General features: G+C 42.1%; 1 protein-coding gene, 1 long non-coding RNA gene and 1 pseudogene across 3 annotated transcripts; 2 read left to right on the top strand and 1 right to left on the bottom strand.

Annotated features, from left to right (window-relative positions):
• Nucleotides 1–769: 769 nt before the first annotated feature.
• Nucleotides 770–2,668, top strand: srp19 (signal recognition particle 19). The gene is made up of 5 exons (XM_035776692.1): nt 770–928; nt 1,256–1,331; nt 1,552–1,623; nt 1,848–1,956; nt 2,231–2,668. The coding sequence occupies exons 1-5, from the start codon at nt 891–893 to the stop codon at nt 2,359–2,361; spliced, it is 426 nt and encodes a 141-aa protein (XP_035632585.1). The 5' UTR covers nt 770–890; the 3' UTR covers nt 2,362–2,668.
• Nucleotides 2,543–6,956, top strand: LOC118387948 (C3a anaphylatoxin chemotactic receptor-like; annotated as a pseudogene).
• Nucleotides 6,957–7,072: 116 nt separating this feature from the next.
• Nucleotides 7,073–13,199, bottom strand: LOC118387882 (uncharacterized). 2 transcript variants are annotated; one of them, XR_008143348.1, is made up of 4 exons: nt 12,979–13,199; nt 12,503–12,627; nt 9,742–10,447; nt 7,073–9,174 (listed from the first exon to the last, which is right to left on the bottom strand). It is a non-coding gene; the product is annotated as an uncharacterized LOC118387882 (long non-coding RNA). The 2 variants fall into 2 exon arrangements; XR_008143347.1 differs by having other exon boundaries at nt 7,073–9,252; nt 12,979–13,198.
• Between the last annotated feature and the right edge of the window lie 1,437 nt (nt 13,200–14,636).

Raw genomic sequence — 14,636 nt, forward strand, 5'->3', positions numbered from 1 at the left:
TCAGACTGTTAAATGGCCATCACTAGCTGGCTACCAACCGGTTACTCACCCCTGCACCTTAGAGGCTGCTGCCCTATATACGTAGACATGGAATCACTGGCCACTTTAGTAATGTTTACATAATGCTTTACTCATCTCATATGTATATACTGTATTCTATTCTACTGTATTTTAGTCAATGTCACTCTGACGTTGCTCATCCTAATATTTATATATTTCTCAATTCCATTCTTTTACTTTTAGATTTGTGTGTACTGTTGTGAATTGTTAAATACTACTCCAGTTGGAGTTTGCTATACGTTGTTATTTAAATTCAACAAAAGACAATACTTTGTTAATTCGACACAAAAAAAGTAGAAACATGTTGAAATCACACTGTGGATGTATTACACTAGAATTGCATTGGGGCATAGTCCACAGGAGGATGGTGGCACCTTAATTGGGGAGAATGGTCTCATGGTGATGGCTGGAGTGGAATAAGTTGAATGGTATCAACCACATGGTTTCCATTCGTTTGATGCCATTCCATTAACTCAGTTCTGGCTATTATTATGAGCCATTTTCCCTAATTAAGGTGCCACCATCCTCCTGTGGACTATGCCCCAATGCAATTCTGATGTGTAATACATCCACAGAGCGATTTCAACTTTTTTTGTGTCAAATTAACAAAGTATTGTCTTTTGTTGAATTTATATAACAACATTCCGATCTTATTTATCATGATCTAGTCCAAATATGGCATGATTCCACTATTTGTATCCGTTTGAATCGCTTTCAATTAGGACCTTTTATTTTGAAGGCGAACCGCACATTGCTACTATTGTGGCTAGCTTTATACAGGTCCCAGCTAGGAAGCTAACGCGAACTCTGTGCTAGTGTGTTCTGAGAAAATGTCTCCACTAAGTGATAATCCAGCTGAAAAGGAAAGGTGGGTGATATTAGATTCATATCTCTTGTTTTCCCATGAAAAGTTATTGAGTTGAAGTCCTACCTGTGAACAGAAAAACAAGCGAAGACAGCCATATGTGTTAGCTAAAACTAGCCAGCGTGTCTACGAAAATCGTTAACTTAGGAAACTTTGAAGTCAGTTGGCTAGCTATTTTCTTCGTTTCAAATGAAAATACGTCTTAACTTGTAATAGTATCATTGTATTGTCGGTTGCAGTTGAGACGGCAGCAGTGTTTGCTAGCTAACATGTTCTAGACATCAAGTTATGAATAGCTAGTTAGCTAACATGTTCTGATTTATTTTGCAGGTTTATCTGCATATACCCTTCCTATGTAAATAGTAAGAAGACCCTAGCAGAGGGGAGACGGATACCTGCTGAAAAGGTAAACCAAATCTGCAGCATTCTTCTAATTTATTTGGTTCAATAAATGGTGGACTACTTATTGCCGATTTATGTTGGTAAACGGACACGCATACAAACCACTTATGGTCTAACTTTACCACACGTATACACCACTTAATACTGATTCATTATAGCCTATGCCCTCAAGAGTGTGTTGAGGGATATGGCTGACATCTTGGTTTTCCTCTGTACTCAACCAGGCAGTGGAGAATCCTACATGTGCTGAAATCCGTGATGTGTTGACAGCAGCAGGGGCAAATGTTCTTGTGGAGGTAATGCGACATTACATCAATAATGAGTTGCATAGCTACATGTGGTGCTTTACAGGCACTCAAAATGCTTTACATCGGAGGGGAATGCCCCATTCATTACCATTGTGTAGCTCCCACCGAAGTAATTCCACGACAGCCATTTTCCATCGTCAAACACGTCACCATAGGTTAGGGGTATTGCCTGACTATAAGTCTCTAATTGTTGTTCAATTGACCAACCACAGAACAAGATGTACTCTAGAGAGTGGAACAGAGACGTGACGTTCAGAGGAAGAGTACGTGTTCAGTTGAAGCAGGAGGATGGAACTCTCTGCTCAGACAAGTTTGCATCACGTGAGTGTTTGTGAAGGAGAGGAGCAACACCCTATGGCTCAAATTAGCCAAACTGGAAGAAATGCAGTCTGTCTTCACCATCAACTGATCTCACAACGCACAGTTTGTGTGTGTGTGTGTGTGTGTGTGTGTGTGTGTGTGTGTGTGTGTGTGTGTGTGTGTGTGTGTGTGTGTGTGTGTGTGTGTGTGTGTGTGTGTGTGTGTGTGTGTGTGTGTGTGTGTGACCATTCAAACAAATATGAATGCTTTGCTTTCCTTCTGATTGTCCCTAAAGGTAAAGATGTGATGATCTACTGTGCTGAGATGATCCCCAAACTGAAGACCAGGACCCAGAAGGGTGCAGGGGCAGACTCCGGCTCCCAGCAAGGGGAGGGCAGCAAGAAAAGCAAGAAGAAGAGGAAGTAGAGGCCCTGCCCAGTCACACAAAGGTCCCCATATTACTGTTCAGTTTACTGTAAGAAACTAACCAACCAAGGAAGGAAGTCTGTCCCAAGGAACTGGCAAGTGTCAAACAGAAAGTGAGTGAGTGAGAAAATGCTAATTTATGTGATGTAATTATTTGGCATTGGCCCATATGTACGACGCTATGGGATATGCCGTATGTGATTATGCCAACAGTCAAATGTAAACATTTATATTTTGTGAATTATGTATACATCAAAGTATTCTGTTTCAATTGCTTGAAGGGAAATAAAAGTCAAATAGACAATGATTGCTTCCACTTTGTTCTGACAGTAAGAATCAATTGCATTACCTTTGTCAAGTTATTATGGAACTTTCTTAACTTTTACCCATCCCTTATTTGCATATATATATATATATATTTTTTTTTTACAGATATTTCTTTCCTCATGCGTCTATATAAAATAAATGACTTGAGGTCACACATACAAAGAGAGAGTCAAATGTTTTCATTTGTTTCAATTAGGCAGGTTTCAAAAAATATAAACACAAATTGCAAAAATGTCATTGCATTTAATGAGTTCCAGTTCATATGAGGAAATCGGTCAATTGAAATAAATTAGGTGCTAATCTATGGATTTCACATGACTGGGAATACAGATATGCATCTGTTGCTCATTAAAAAAAAATAGGCCTCACAATGGGCCTTTATCTCGTCACTGTATTTTTGTGAGTTCAAATTACCATCAATAAAATGCAATTGTGTTTGTTGTCCGTAGCTTATGCCTGTCCATACCATAACCCCACTGCCATCATGAGGCACTCTATTCACAACACTCGCCCACATGACGCCATACATGTGGACTGCAGATTTGAGGCCGGTTGGATGTACTGCCAAATTCTCTAAGGCGGCTTATGTTAAAGAGAAATTAACATTACATTCTCTGGAAACAGCTCTGGTGGACATTCCTGCAGTCAGCATGCCAATTGCACGCTCCCTCATCTTGAGACGTCTGTGACATTGTGTTGTGTGAGAAAACTGCACATTTTATAGTGGCCTTTTATTGTCCCCAGCACAAGGTGTACCTGTGTAATGATCTCGCTGTTTGGTCAGCTTCTTGATATGCCACGCCTGTCGGGTAGATGGATTATCTTGGCAAAGGAGAAATGCTCACAAACAGGGATGTGAACAAAATTGAGGAGAAATAAGGTTTTTGTTTGTGTGGAACATTTCTGGCGTCTTTTATTTCAGCTCATGAAATATGGGACCAACCTTTTACATGTTGCATTTATATTTTTGTTTAGTGTATAATGTAAATGTTTTGTTCAGTCAAAACCATAGACCTACACCTATGCAGTGTTTCTGCTTTTATTTGATTGCTTGCTCTAAGTTTGTGCAGAGTTGTCTCTAATATATGTGATTAGATTTGGGAGCATTTATTTTTTTGTACGTGTTAACGTTTAGAAGGTGAGCTCAACGATAATGTAAGTTTGCACGTTTTCAGTATCATTTTTGGTGAATTCTTGCGTTGCACCTGTTAAGTTTTTGACTTGAGTGGAAAATACTGCGACATAATGGTAATATTTTAAGACAGTTGTTTTGCATATAAAATGTAAAGGCCTTATAAGACACAGGTTCTGCTAAATTATATTGTATTGTGACAAGGAATGTGCGCTCCATTTTCTAATTATACAAACTAACAAACAACATTCTGAATGTATTGTAGATTGAACTGTTTTAATTATAATTCAGTTAATTTAGTCTCACATGGTATTATAGACAGTATGACTGTGGACATCAATCTTTTTTTTAACCTTTATTTAACCAGGTAGGCAAGTTGAGAACAAGTTCTCATTTACAATTGCGACCTGGCCAAGATAAAGCAAAGCAGTTCGACTCATACAACAACACAGAGTTACACATGGAGTAAAACAAACATACTGTCAATAATATAGTAGAAAAATAAGTCTATATACAATATGAGGTGAGATAGGGGAGGTAAAGGCAAAAAAAAAAGGCCATGGTGGCGAAGTAAATACAATATAGCAAGTAAAACAATGTTGATTTGCAGTGGAAGAATGTGCAAAGTAGGGATAGAAATAATGGGGTGCAAAGGAGCAAAATAAATACAGTATGGAAAGAGTTGTTTGGGCTAAATTATAGGTGGGATATGTACAGGTGCAGTAATCTGTGAGCTGCTCTGAAAGCTGGTGCTTAAAGCTAGTGAGGGAGATAAGTGTTTCCAGTTTCAGAGATTTTTTTAGTTCGTTCCAGTCATTGGCAGCAGAGAACTGGAAGGAGATGCCAAAGGAAGAATTGGTTTTGGGGGTGACCAGAGAGATATACCTGCTGGAGCGCGTGCTACAGGTGGGTGCTGCTATGGTGACCAGCGAGCTGAGATAAGGGGGGCCTTTACCTAGCAGGGTCTTGTAGATGACCTGCATCAAGTGGGTTTGGCGTCGACTATGAAGCGAGGGCCAGCCAACGAGAGCATACAGGTCGCAGTGGTGGGTAGAATATGGGGCTTTGGTGACAAAACGGATTGCACTGTGATAGACTGCATCCAATTTGTTGAGTAGGGTATTGGAGGCTATTTTGTAAATGAAATCGCCGAAGTCGAGGATTGGTAGGATGGTCAGTTTTACAAGGGTATGTTTGGCAGCATGAGTGAAGGATGCTTTGTTGTGAAATAGGAAGCCAATTCTACATTGAACTTTTGATTGGAAATGTTTGATGTGAGTCTGGAAGGAGAGTTTACAGTCTAACCAGACACCTAGGTATTTGTAGTTATCTACATATTCTAAGTCAGAGCCGTCCAGAGTAGTGATGTTGGACAGGCGGGCAGGTGCAGGCAGCGATCGGTTGAAGAGCATGCATTTAGTTTTACTTACGGAAAGAGAGTATGGCATTGAAGCTCGCCTGGAGAGTTGTTAACACAGTGTCCAAAGAAGGGCCAGAAGTATACAGAATGGTGTCGTCTGCGTAGAGGTGGATCAGAGACTCACTAGCAGCAAGAGCGACATCATTGATGTATACAGAGTAGAGAGTCGGTCCATGAATTGAACCCTGTGGCACCCCCATAGAGACTGCCAGAGGCCCGGACAACAGACCCTCTGATTTGACACACTGAACTCTATCAGAGAAGTAGTTGGTGAACCAGGCGAGACAATCATTTGAGAAACCAAGGCTGTCGAGTCTGTTGAATCATGAATGATTGTTAGTGAAATCGCCAAAATTTTTGTGTGAAATTAAAAAATGAAATTAGAAAATGAATGTAGTGGGTGGCGCAGTGGTTAAGGGTGCTGTACTGCAGCGCCAGCTGCGCCACCAGAGACTCTGGGTTCGCGCCCAGGCTCTGTCGCGACTGGGAGGTCCGTGGGGCGACGCACAATTGGCCTAGCATCGTCTGGGTTAGGGAGGGTTTGGCCAGTAGGGAAATCCTTGTCTCATCGCACACCAGCGACTCCTGTGACGGACCGGGCGCAGTGCGCGCTAACCAAGGTTGCCAGGTGCACAGACGCATGACTTTCAACCTTTGTCTTTCCCGAGCCCGTATGGGAGTTGTAGCGATGAGACAAGATAGTAGCTACTAAAACAATTGGATACCACAAAATGGGACTTTCACAGAAGAGTATGGCGATTCCAATGGGACTTTCACAGAAGAGTAGGGGGAGTTTGACTTGTATTATGACCAATTCAATTAAACGTATTTCTCAGAACAAGGGCATCCATCCATACGGGTGGTGTCTATGGTCCTATACAGCATTACCCGTGTCCTCGGTATCCCAGGCAACAACTTTGTCATTTGGTTAGCTAGAGTCAAGATGAAGTGAACAGTCAACACCATCTGGTTTGTTATCCTGGATGTGGCTGACCTGCTCTGCTGTGTCTCCATCCCTCCATCCCTTTCTCTATTGCTGAAATCATACTGAACCACCACTGGAGAGGCTATGTGCAAGGTGTCTTCACTCTGGTCCTTATCAGTTTGGACCACTTTGCCCTGGTCATCCTGCCTTTCTGGGCCCAGAACCACCGGAGCCTCACCCTGGCCTGTCTGCTGTGTGGTCTGGCCTGGGTCCTGGCCCTGCTCCTCAGCCTCTACGATCTACAGAGGAATAGTATTCCTTGATTATATGAACACGTCACTGTGCACCCATCACCACCTACTAGACAAAACTGAGGGCAACCATCCGGCCATCACAGCTATCAAAGCCACCCACGTCACCAGGCTAGTGCTCGGCTTCCTCATCCCCTTGTTGGTCATCGCTGTCTGCTACCTGCTCAAATCCCAGAGGGCCATCTGGATCATAATGGGTGTTGTGGCTGTGTTCTCTATGTGCTGTCTGCAATATCACATCATAGGGCTGGTGATGCAGTATGGAGGGGAGGCCTCGGGAGACATGGCCCAGGCCCTGGACCCCCTGGCCGTCTCCTCTGGCTTACAGCAACCCTCTTCCCGTGTGTCTTTATGGGTCAGGACTTAAGGAAGAGGGTAAGGGTATCTCTTAGGAAAATATTTGAAAATGTATTCAGCGAGGATGTGACCACATGTTCCTCTGGACAGTCGCAGCGTCTGAGGTCTGAGGCTCAGGTCTGAGTCGGAAAGAAGAAAAGAAATAACTCCTGTCTCAAAGATACTCAATATGTAGATGAAAAAAAACACGTGTTGGTGTTTTCTGACTTGTTGAGGCACTGAATGTGCATGATTAATGAATGAACAGTAGTTACGAAATTAGACATTGAGCCAAACAAAAGACAGTTGGACGTTCAGTCCATGCTTGGAATGTTGCCTGCATTGCTTTTAGTTTTAAGCTGTTTGTGTCCTAAAACTCTTATCTCTGTTACACTTACAGTGCCTTCAGAAAGTATTCACACATCTTGATTTCTTCCACATGTTGTTGTGTTACAGACCGAATTCAATTGATATTGTTTGTCACTGGCCTACACACAATAACACATCATGGTGAAGTGGAATATGTTTTTTGCAACTTTTACAAATGAAAGAACAACAACAAGAACTGAAATGTCTTGTCAATAAGTATTCAACCCCTATGTTTTGGAAAGCCTAAATAAGTTCAGGAGTAAAAATGTGCTTAAAAGTCACATAGTAAGTTGCATGGACTCACTGTGTGTCACGTTCTGACCTTTATTTCCTTTGTTTTGTATTTATTTAGTATGGTCAGGGCGTGAGTTGGGTGGGCAGTCTATGTTTTATTTTCTATGATTTGGGATTTCTATGTTTCGGGCCTAGTATGGTTCTCAATCAGAGGCAGGTGTCATTAGTTGTCTCTGATTGAGAATCATACTTCGGTAGCCTGGGTTGCACTGTTTGTTTGTGGGTGATTGTCTATGTTAGTGGCTTGTGTTCAGCACAGGTCTCATTTGTAGCGTCACGGTCCTCATTGGTTTATTGTTTTTGTATAGTGTTGCAGTGTTCAGTGTTTTCTTTATTAAAATTCACCATGAACACATACCACGCCGCATATTGGTCCTCTGATCCTTCTCGCCTCTCCTCTTCAGATGAAGAGGAGGAAGACCGTGACACTGTGTGTGCAATAGTGTTTAACATGATTTTTGAATGACTACCTCATCTCTGTACTCCACATATACAATAATCTGTAAGGTCCCTCAGTCGAGCAGTGAATTTCAAACACAGATTCAACCACAAAGACCAGGGAGTTTTTCCATATGCCTCGCAAAGTAGGGCACCTATTGGTAGAAAATCAGATATTGCATATCCCATGGAGCATGGTGAAGTTATTAATTACACTTCGAATGAAGTATCAATACATCCAGTCACTACAAAGTTACAGGCGTCCTTCCTAACTCAGTTACCGGAGAGGAAGGAAATCGCTCAGGGAACTTCACCATGTGGCCAATGGCGACTTTAAAAGTTTAATGGCTGTGATAGGAGAAAACTGAGGAAGGATTGACAACATTGTTGCTACTCCACAATACTAACCTGCATGACAGTGGGAAAATAAGGAAGCCTTTACAGAATAAACATATTGCAAAACATGAATTCTGAGAAGAATAATGGGCACAATCCAGGTGTGGAAAAATCTTGGAGACTTACCCAGAAAGACTCACAGATGTAATCGCTGCCAAAGGTGCTTCTACAAAGTTTTGACTCAGGGGCGGGAATACTTATGTAAAGGAGATACTTCTGTATTTCATTATCAATAAATGAGCTAAAATGTCTAAAAAAATGTATTCCATTTGTCAATATGGGGTATTGTGTGTAGATGGGTGAGAGAGAGAGAGAGAGAAATGAATTTAATCCATTTTGAATTCTGGCTGTAACACAACAGAACGTAGAATAAGTCAAGGGGCATTAATGCTTTCTCAAGGCACTGTAGATGACCAGCAGGGTCAAATAATAATCACTGTCGTTATAGAGGGTGCAACAGGTCAGCACCTCAGGAGTAAATGACTCTGTAATGCCATACTCCGTAATGTTATACTGTACCATCTCCCAATCTTGTACTTTCGGTCCAATCATTTCTATTTTGATCAGAAGCTGTCTCCTTGGCCATTGATAATGTATGATTGTACACTTCTCAAATATGGTCATGGTGATGCTGTAGGATGTAGGATCATGGTGATGCTGTAGGATGTAGGATCATGGTGATGCTGAGGGATGTAGGATCATGGCGATGCTGTAGGATGTAGGATCATGGTGATGCTGTAGGATGTAGGATCATGGTGATGCTGAGGGATGTAGGATCATGGCGATGCTGTAGGATGTAGGATCATGGTGATGCTGTAGGATGTAGGATCATGGTGATGCTGAGGGATGTAGGATCATGGTGATGCTGTAGGATGTAGGATCATGGTGATGCTGTAAGATGTAGGATCATGGCGATGCAGTAGGATGTAGGATCATGGTGATGCTGTAGGATGTTTTTTTTTTTTACATTTCTTTGTTCATCACATCAAACTGAAAAGAAGATGAAGCTAACAGCACTCCCTTTCACAGCTCGTCTTAACACCAAGACATAAGCAGACACCCTAAAACACATCGACATAGTGTCAATTCAAAGCACAATGCTAATGTTTTGTTAAACTGATGACTGAAAGACCAACTTCTCCCCTCAGATAAAGGAACTACGCCTGCAGTGTAACCTGGCCGGAACACATCTCTCAGAAACCTCTGAAACTGTCCACATGCATTTAAAAAAAAAACTCAAATGAGTTCTGAGTTCTTTACATTTCACATGCCTCAGAAGAGATGCTTTCCCCTCTCTTTTAATGTTGCAGATAAATTATGTTAAACGTTATGAAATTCTATCTATATTTAAGCCCGGAAATTGGGACATTAACACATTTCTATGGTTTCTCTGAACTTTCCATACTTTTCTTCCTTGAAAACAAAAACATACCATATTCTGTCAATCTTCATCATGTTTCCTCCCGATCACGTTGTATATTCCTTCGACACAAAAATCAAATAATTACCCCACCTGTCACCACGACTGTCACTCTGATGTACAGTCAAGTCTTCACATACTCCCCTGCACTTATTTAACTGCACAACAGATGGTCGCCTCAAAACTACGACATGAGTGTTAATGACAAAGTCTGTACAGCATGGCTCTGCAACTAATCATTCGGCGACATCCCATCCATTTGACTTTCTGCCATACAGTCTCCCTCGCAAGAAGTAAACTTCACTTCAGTTACAGTATTTCCCCTCAATCTATAGTCGTAATGTCATCATCTGAAATGGAGAAGCTAGTCCTAGTTAACCCTACATCATTAGTCTGAGTACCAGTCTTTTTTTTAGCTAATAATCCACTCCTTGTCACTCCCGTCATTTGCCAAAGATTGTCTTTGGCAAATGACAGGAGTTGCAATGAGTGGAATGTCGTATCTAAACAAGAGATGGCAGCCAGGCTAATCTACATGTCATGACCTCAGTCAGATGGCTTAGAATGATGTAGATTCTAGAATGTAGATTTGAGTAGTCATTGACTGGGTATCTTGAAGGCCTGTTGGGACATCTTGCCCCTCCTGATGTGTTTCTCTTCGAAATGCTCCAGTTGCTGGTTCCGAAGCTTCAGCCTCCTGAGCCACTCGTCCCGCAGCCTGTTGGAAGGGTGATGAACATGACCATTTTTAACTCATGGAGAATCAATCTGCTAAAATAATTGACAGTGTGATACATGGAGGACTTGCATAAACATGGCTGTAGAATACAACACCGAAACCTATCATGGCTCTATGAAGTGCATATTCTTATCACCATGGCTAATGTTTACACCTCTCTTTTGGATTCAAATGTGTTTTTCTCTGCCTTTTTAATGTCCTGCGGCAGTGATCCTTTAACACGAAGATGACCTCAGTAACTAATACATTGATTTGCTAATTAACACCGTGTCACCTCCACTGCCCTCCCTGTCGCTCACATAAACAAGATGCTACTCTGACACATGATCCTGTTCAAACCTACAACGTGTCCATCAACATCAACCAGCCTCCCGGCTGCCCACATGACACAGACTCCACATTTCACAATCACCCGTCGAAAAACAATGCTGATCATATCTCTCGCGATCTGACAGGCGCTTCAAATATGATTTGAAATCATCTCAAGTACTTCATGGACCACCTATAGAGCCATTTTCTGTTTACCGTCAAATGTCATGCTCATCCCAACATCTAAAAGCTCTGTAGCAGGACGCTAATGTTGGGACCTTGACAATGGACCCTCACAGTGAGTGAGTGATGATCAAGAGAACAAACCAGATTGTTGGCTATAACTATGTTCAACAAGTACATTAACCTTCTGGCTTTATTTAACTCTGTTTGAGATATTGTACCTCGCCTCTCTGCCTTGCTAGCGGCGATCTGCGATGTTGTAGACGATAACCATCTGATTGCGCGTTTGTCATCGCACAAGCTGCATTGGAAGTTGCATGCGATCCTATCCACTGCTAGGTAAATAAAGAGGTTTCTGATGACAAACTGTGCGTGCAACTTCTCATGGCGTGGCTGGGAAATGGGTCTATAGAACGGTCCCAAAACGACAAACTTGGCACACCTGACTCTCCAGGTAGGCTATAGCAAATGCTCAAAGTATTTGAGAGATTTCAAATAGTAGATGAACCCAGGTCTGAACACAATTCACCAGTGACTCAGCATTAGGCCTAATGCTGGTAGTGGAGTAATGAGACAGTATTTCTTAACCTCTCTACCTTTCTTTCACTCATCCCTCTCTCCCTCCCTCCATCCACCCCTCCCTGGCAGCAATTACCTTTGCAGTCAGTTATTTCATTGCTTAACGAAGGGGATTTGTGGATCACACAGATACACATATTAATACAGAGCGGATCAGCCTTAAGGCCCATTGTGTCGTTCTGTGTGTGAACAATCTATACCTTCATTACAGGCGGTGGAGAGTTCGGGCTGCTTTAGAGGGCCCCTCCCATCTGTTCCAAAGGAAACAAATTCTGCTCACATTGATTAGTCACAGGACCAAAGAGGAAGGATTAGGGTGCATTTGCAACAACACGTTCTTAATCCCTACTGACCTGACTGCAAGCGGCAGAGCACAGCATACTGCCCGACGGCCTGTCTCTCTGCCTGCCTGCCTACCTGGCTGCCTGCACATCTTCCTTGCTTGTTTGCCTGCCGGTCTGTAGCTCGGCTCTGTAGTCTACCCGCCTCAGCCTGCAATCGATTAGAACTCATTTGCATGTCAGTTATGCTTCATTGGCGCAAGGCGTGTTGTCTTGGTTACTGTCGGTTAAGTTCTGAGCAGCATCTCAAGAACAGATGCTCATTGTGAGGAGATTGGTTCCCGATATAAGACTAGTTACTGTCCTGTGCAGAATTGAGTTATAGGCGACCAAACCGACAGGCTGTGTTGCAGTAAAGAAACACTGTGGAAAAGACAGAAACATTTAATTTTTCCTCTGGAGATGGAGGGATGGGGGGACACCAAAGCCAATTACTCAATGAGCCCTAGTGTAAGTAGCTTATGGTTGTGCATGGAGACAGAATTCCAATGGTAATTACTGTCTATAAAGTAGACTTTAGTAAGACAAGAAAAAAATGTATTTTCCTTTTCCTGAGGTATTCTTCATAACAGTGATGGTCTATAGTTGATAAGGCAATGTGGCTATTGACAGAGAGACTTACTTTGATAAGGCACTGCTCTTCATTCTGGATTCCTCACTCCCCATTATATCGCTGTGACGTTCGATTTTCTCCTCCCAGTATTTCTTTAGCTTGTGTTTATCATGGATCCGAGCCAAGCTCATTTTCTGAAAGAAAGTAAGGAGGGAAGATGTCATTTCAATTCAGGAGAACATTTTAGGCTCATAGCCCATATTATACTAACTCAGGCAAAGGTTTATTGTTACAATTTTAATATCAGAATTGATATCTGTTTTAGTACAGCGAGTGTGTTCAAAATATTACCACTGGTCTCTATTGATTTCATTACTCTTTAAAGGTCTTTAAAGGTGCCCCTGCTCCCACACGGTGAGTGTAGGCACATGCTCACCAAATAATTGATGAGCTACAAACAAACACAAACATCGCTGGGAATTGAGAAACACATGACACAGAAACACTTCACAGCTCATAAACACAGAAAAACAGGAGAGACTTACTGCCAAGATTGGATCAGTGTCCTCTCCCTCTGTGTCTGTCTGATGGGTCTGCGGTGCTGCTATCAGTCTGAAACAGTAGTCGTCCAGAGGTGTTCAGTCTGTCCAAAAATGCACCTCAGTGGCAGGATGCATGTTGGACACTCAATCACTCATACACAAGCCATCTCTCTCTCTCTCTCTCTCTCTCTCTCTCTCTCTCTCTCTCTCTCTCTCTCTCTCTCTCTCTCTCTCTCTCTCTCTCTCTCTCCCTCTCTCGCTCTCCCATTCACATTCCCATGGCTGTCTGTGTATTTCTGAAACAATGACACTGGTCAGCCCCCCTGTTCCGTTCCACTCTGCCAGCGTCGGGACACATTGCTAACAGAGGCAAAAGTGAATTCCACAATTCCCAATCAGACAGTGGGTGTTATGCTTCACACACTCACAGTATGGTCCATCCGATGACACTGGGCTTAATACAAACCCAGCCCAGCGCCATAGGACAAGCAGGTGCTTAACCAGGGCTTAGCCAGCCTCCACACCCCCAATGGCCTGAAGAGACGAAGGACAGAGGGACAGCTAATACCCAGGACTGCTGGGTCATGATTAGACATTTTAACTGCAAAAATATTAAATGCACACATCCAGAAACACCTGATTAATATGGCTGGGGGCAGTATTGAGTAGCTTGGATGAATAAGGTGCCCAGAGGTGCCCAGAGTAAACTGCCTGCTACTCAGTCCCAGTTGCTAATATATGCATATGATTAGTATATTTGGATAGAAAACACTCTGAGTTTCTAAAACTGTTTGAATGATGTCTGTGAGTATAACAGAACTCATATGGCAGGCAAAAACCTGCCATATAAAAAAAAGAATCCAACCAGGAAGTGGGAAATCTGAGGTTGGTCGTTTTTCAACTCATTCCCTATTGAAGATACAGTGGGATATTGGTAATGTTGCACTTCTTAAGGCTTTCACTAGATGTCAACAGTCTCTAGAACCTTGTTTGAGGCTTCTACTGTGAAGTGGGGGTGAATGAGAGGGAAATGAGTCAGATGCTCTTTCATGTGAGAGCGACCTCGCGTTCCATTGCTTTTCTACAGACAAAGAAATTCTCCGGTTGGAACATTATTAAAGATTTATGTTAAAAACATCCTAAAGATTGATTCTATACATCGTTTGACATGTTTCTACGGACTGTAATAATAATATAATAATATATGCCATTTAGCAGACGCTTTTATCCAAAGCGACTTACAGTCATGTGTGCATAGAACCTTTTGACATTTCGTATGTAACTAGTGACTGCGCTTCGTGAGTTTTGATTTGTTTACCAAACACGCTAACAAAATAAGCTATTTGGACATAAATGATGGACATTATCGAACAAAACAAACAAAATGTATTGTGGAACTGGGATTCCTGTGAGTGCATTCTGATGAAGATCATCAAAGGTAAGTGAATATTTATAATGTTATTTCTGACTTCTGTTGACGGCACAATATGGTGGATATCTGTTTGGGTTGTTTCGGCTCTGAGCTCCATACTCAGATTATTGCATGGTTTGCTTTTTCCGTAAAGATTTTTTTAAACCTGAGTGGTTGCATTAAGGAGAAGTGTATCTAAAGTTCCATGTATAACACTTGTATTTTCATCAACATTTATAATGAGTATTTC

The sequence above is a fragment of the Oncorhynchus keta genome, chromosome 9 (assembly GCF_023373465.1).
Source record: "Oncorhynchus keta strain PuntledgeMale-10-30-2019 chromosome 9, Oket_V2, whole genome shotgun sequence".
NCBI lineage: Eukaryota > Metazoa > Chordata > Actinopteri > Salmoniformes > Salmonidae > Oncorhynchus > Oncorhynchus keta.

Coding starts and splice junctions, on each gene's coding strand:
- srp19 (XM_035776692.1), top strand. CDS start 891: ATGTCTCCACTAAGTGATAATCCAGCTGAAAAGGAAAG. Junction 1,332..1,551: donor GACGGATACCTGCTGAAAAG/GTAAACCAAATC, acceptor GTACTCAACCAG/GCAGTGGAGAATCCTACATG. Junction 1,957..2,230: donor CTCAGACAAGTTTGCATCAC/GTGAGTGTTTGT, acceptor TTGTCCCTAAAG/GTAAAGATGTGATGATCTAC.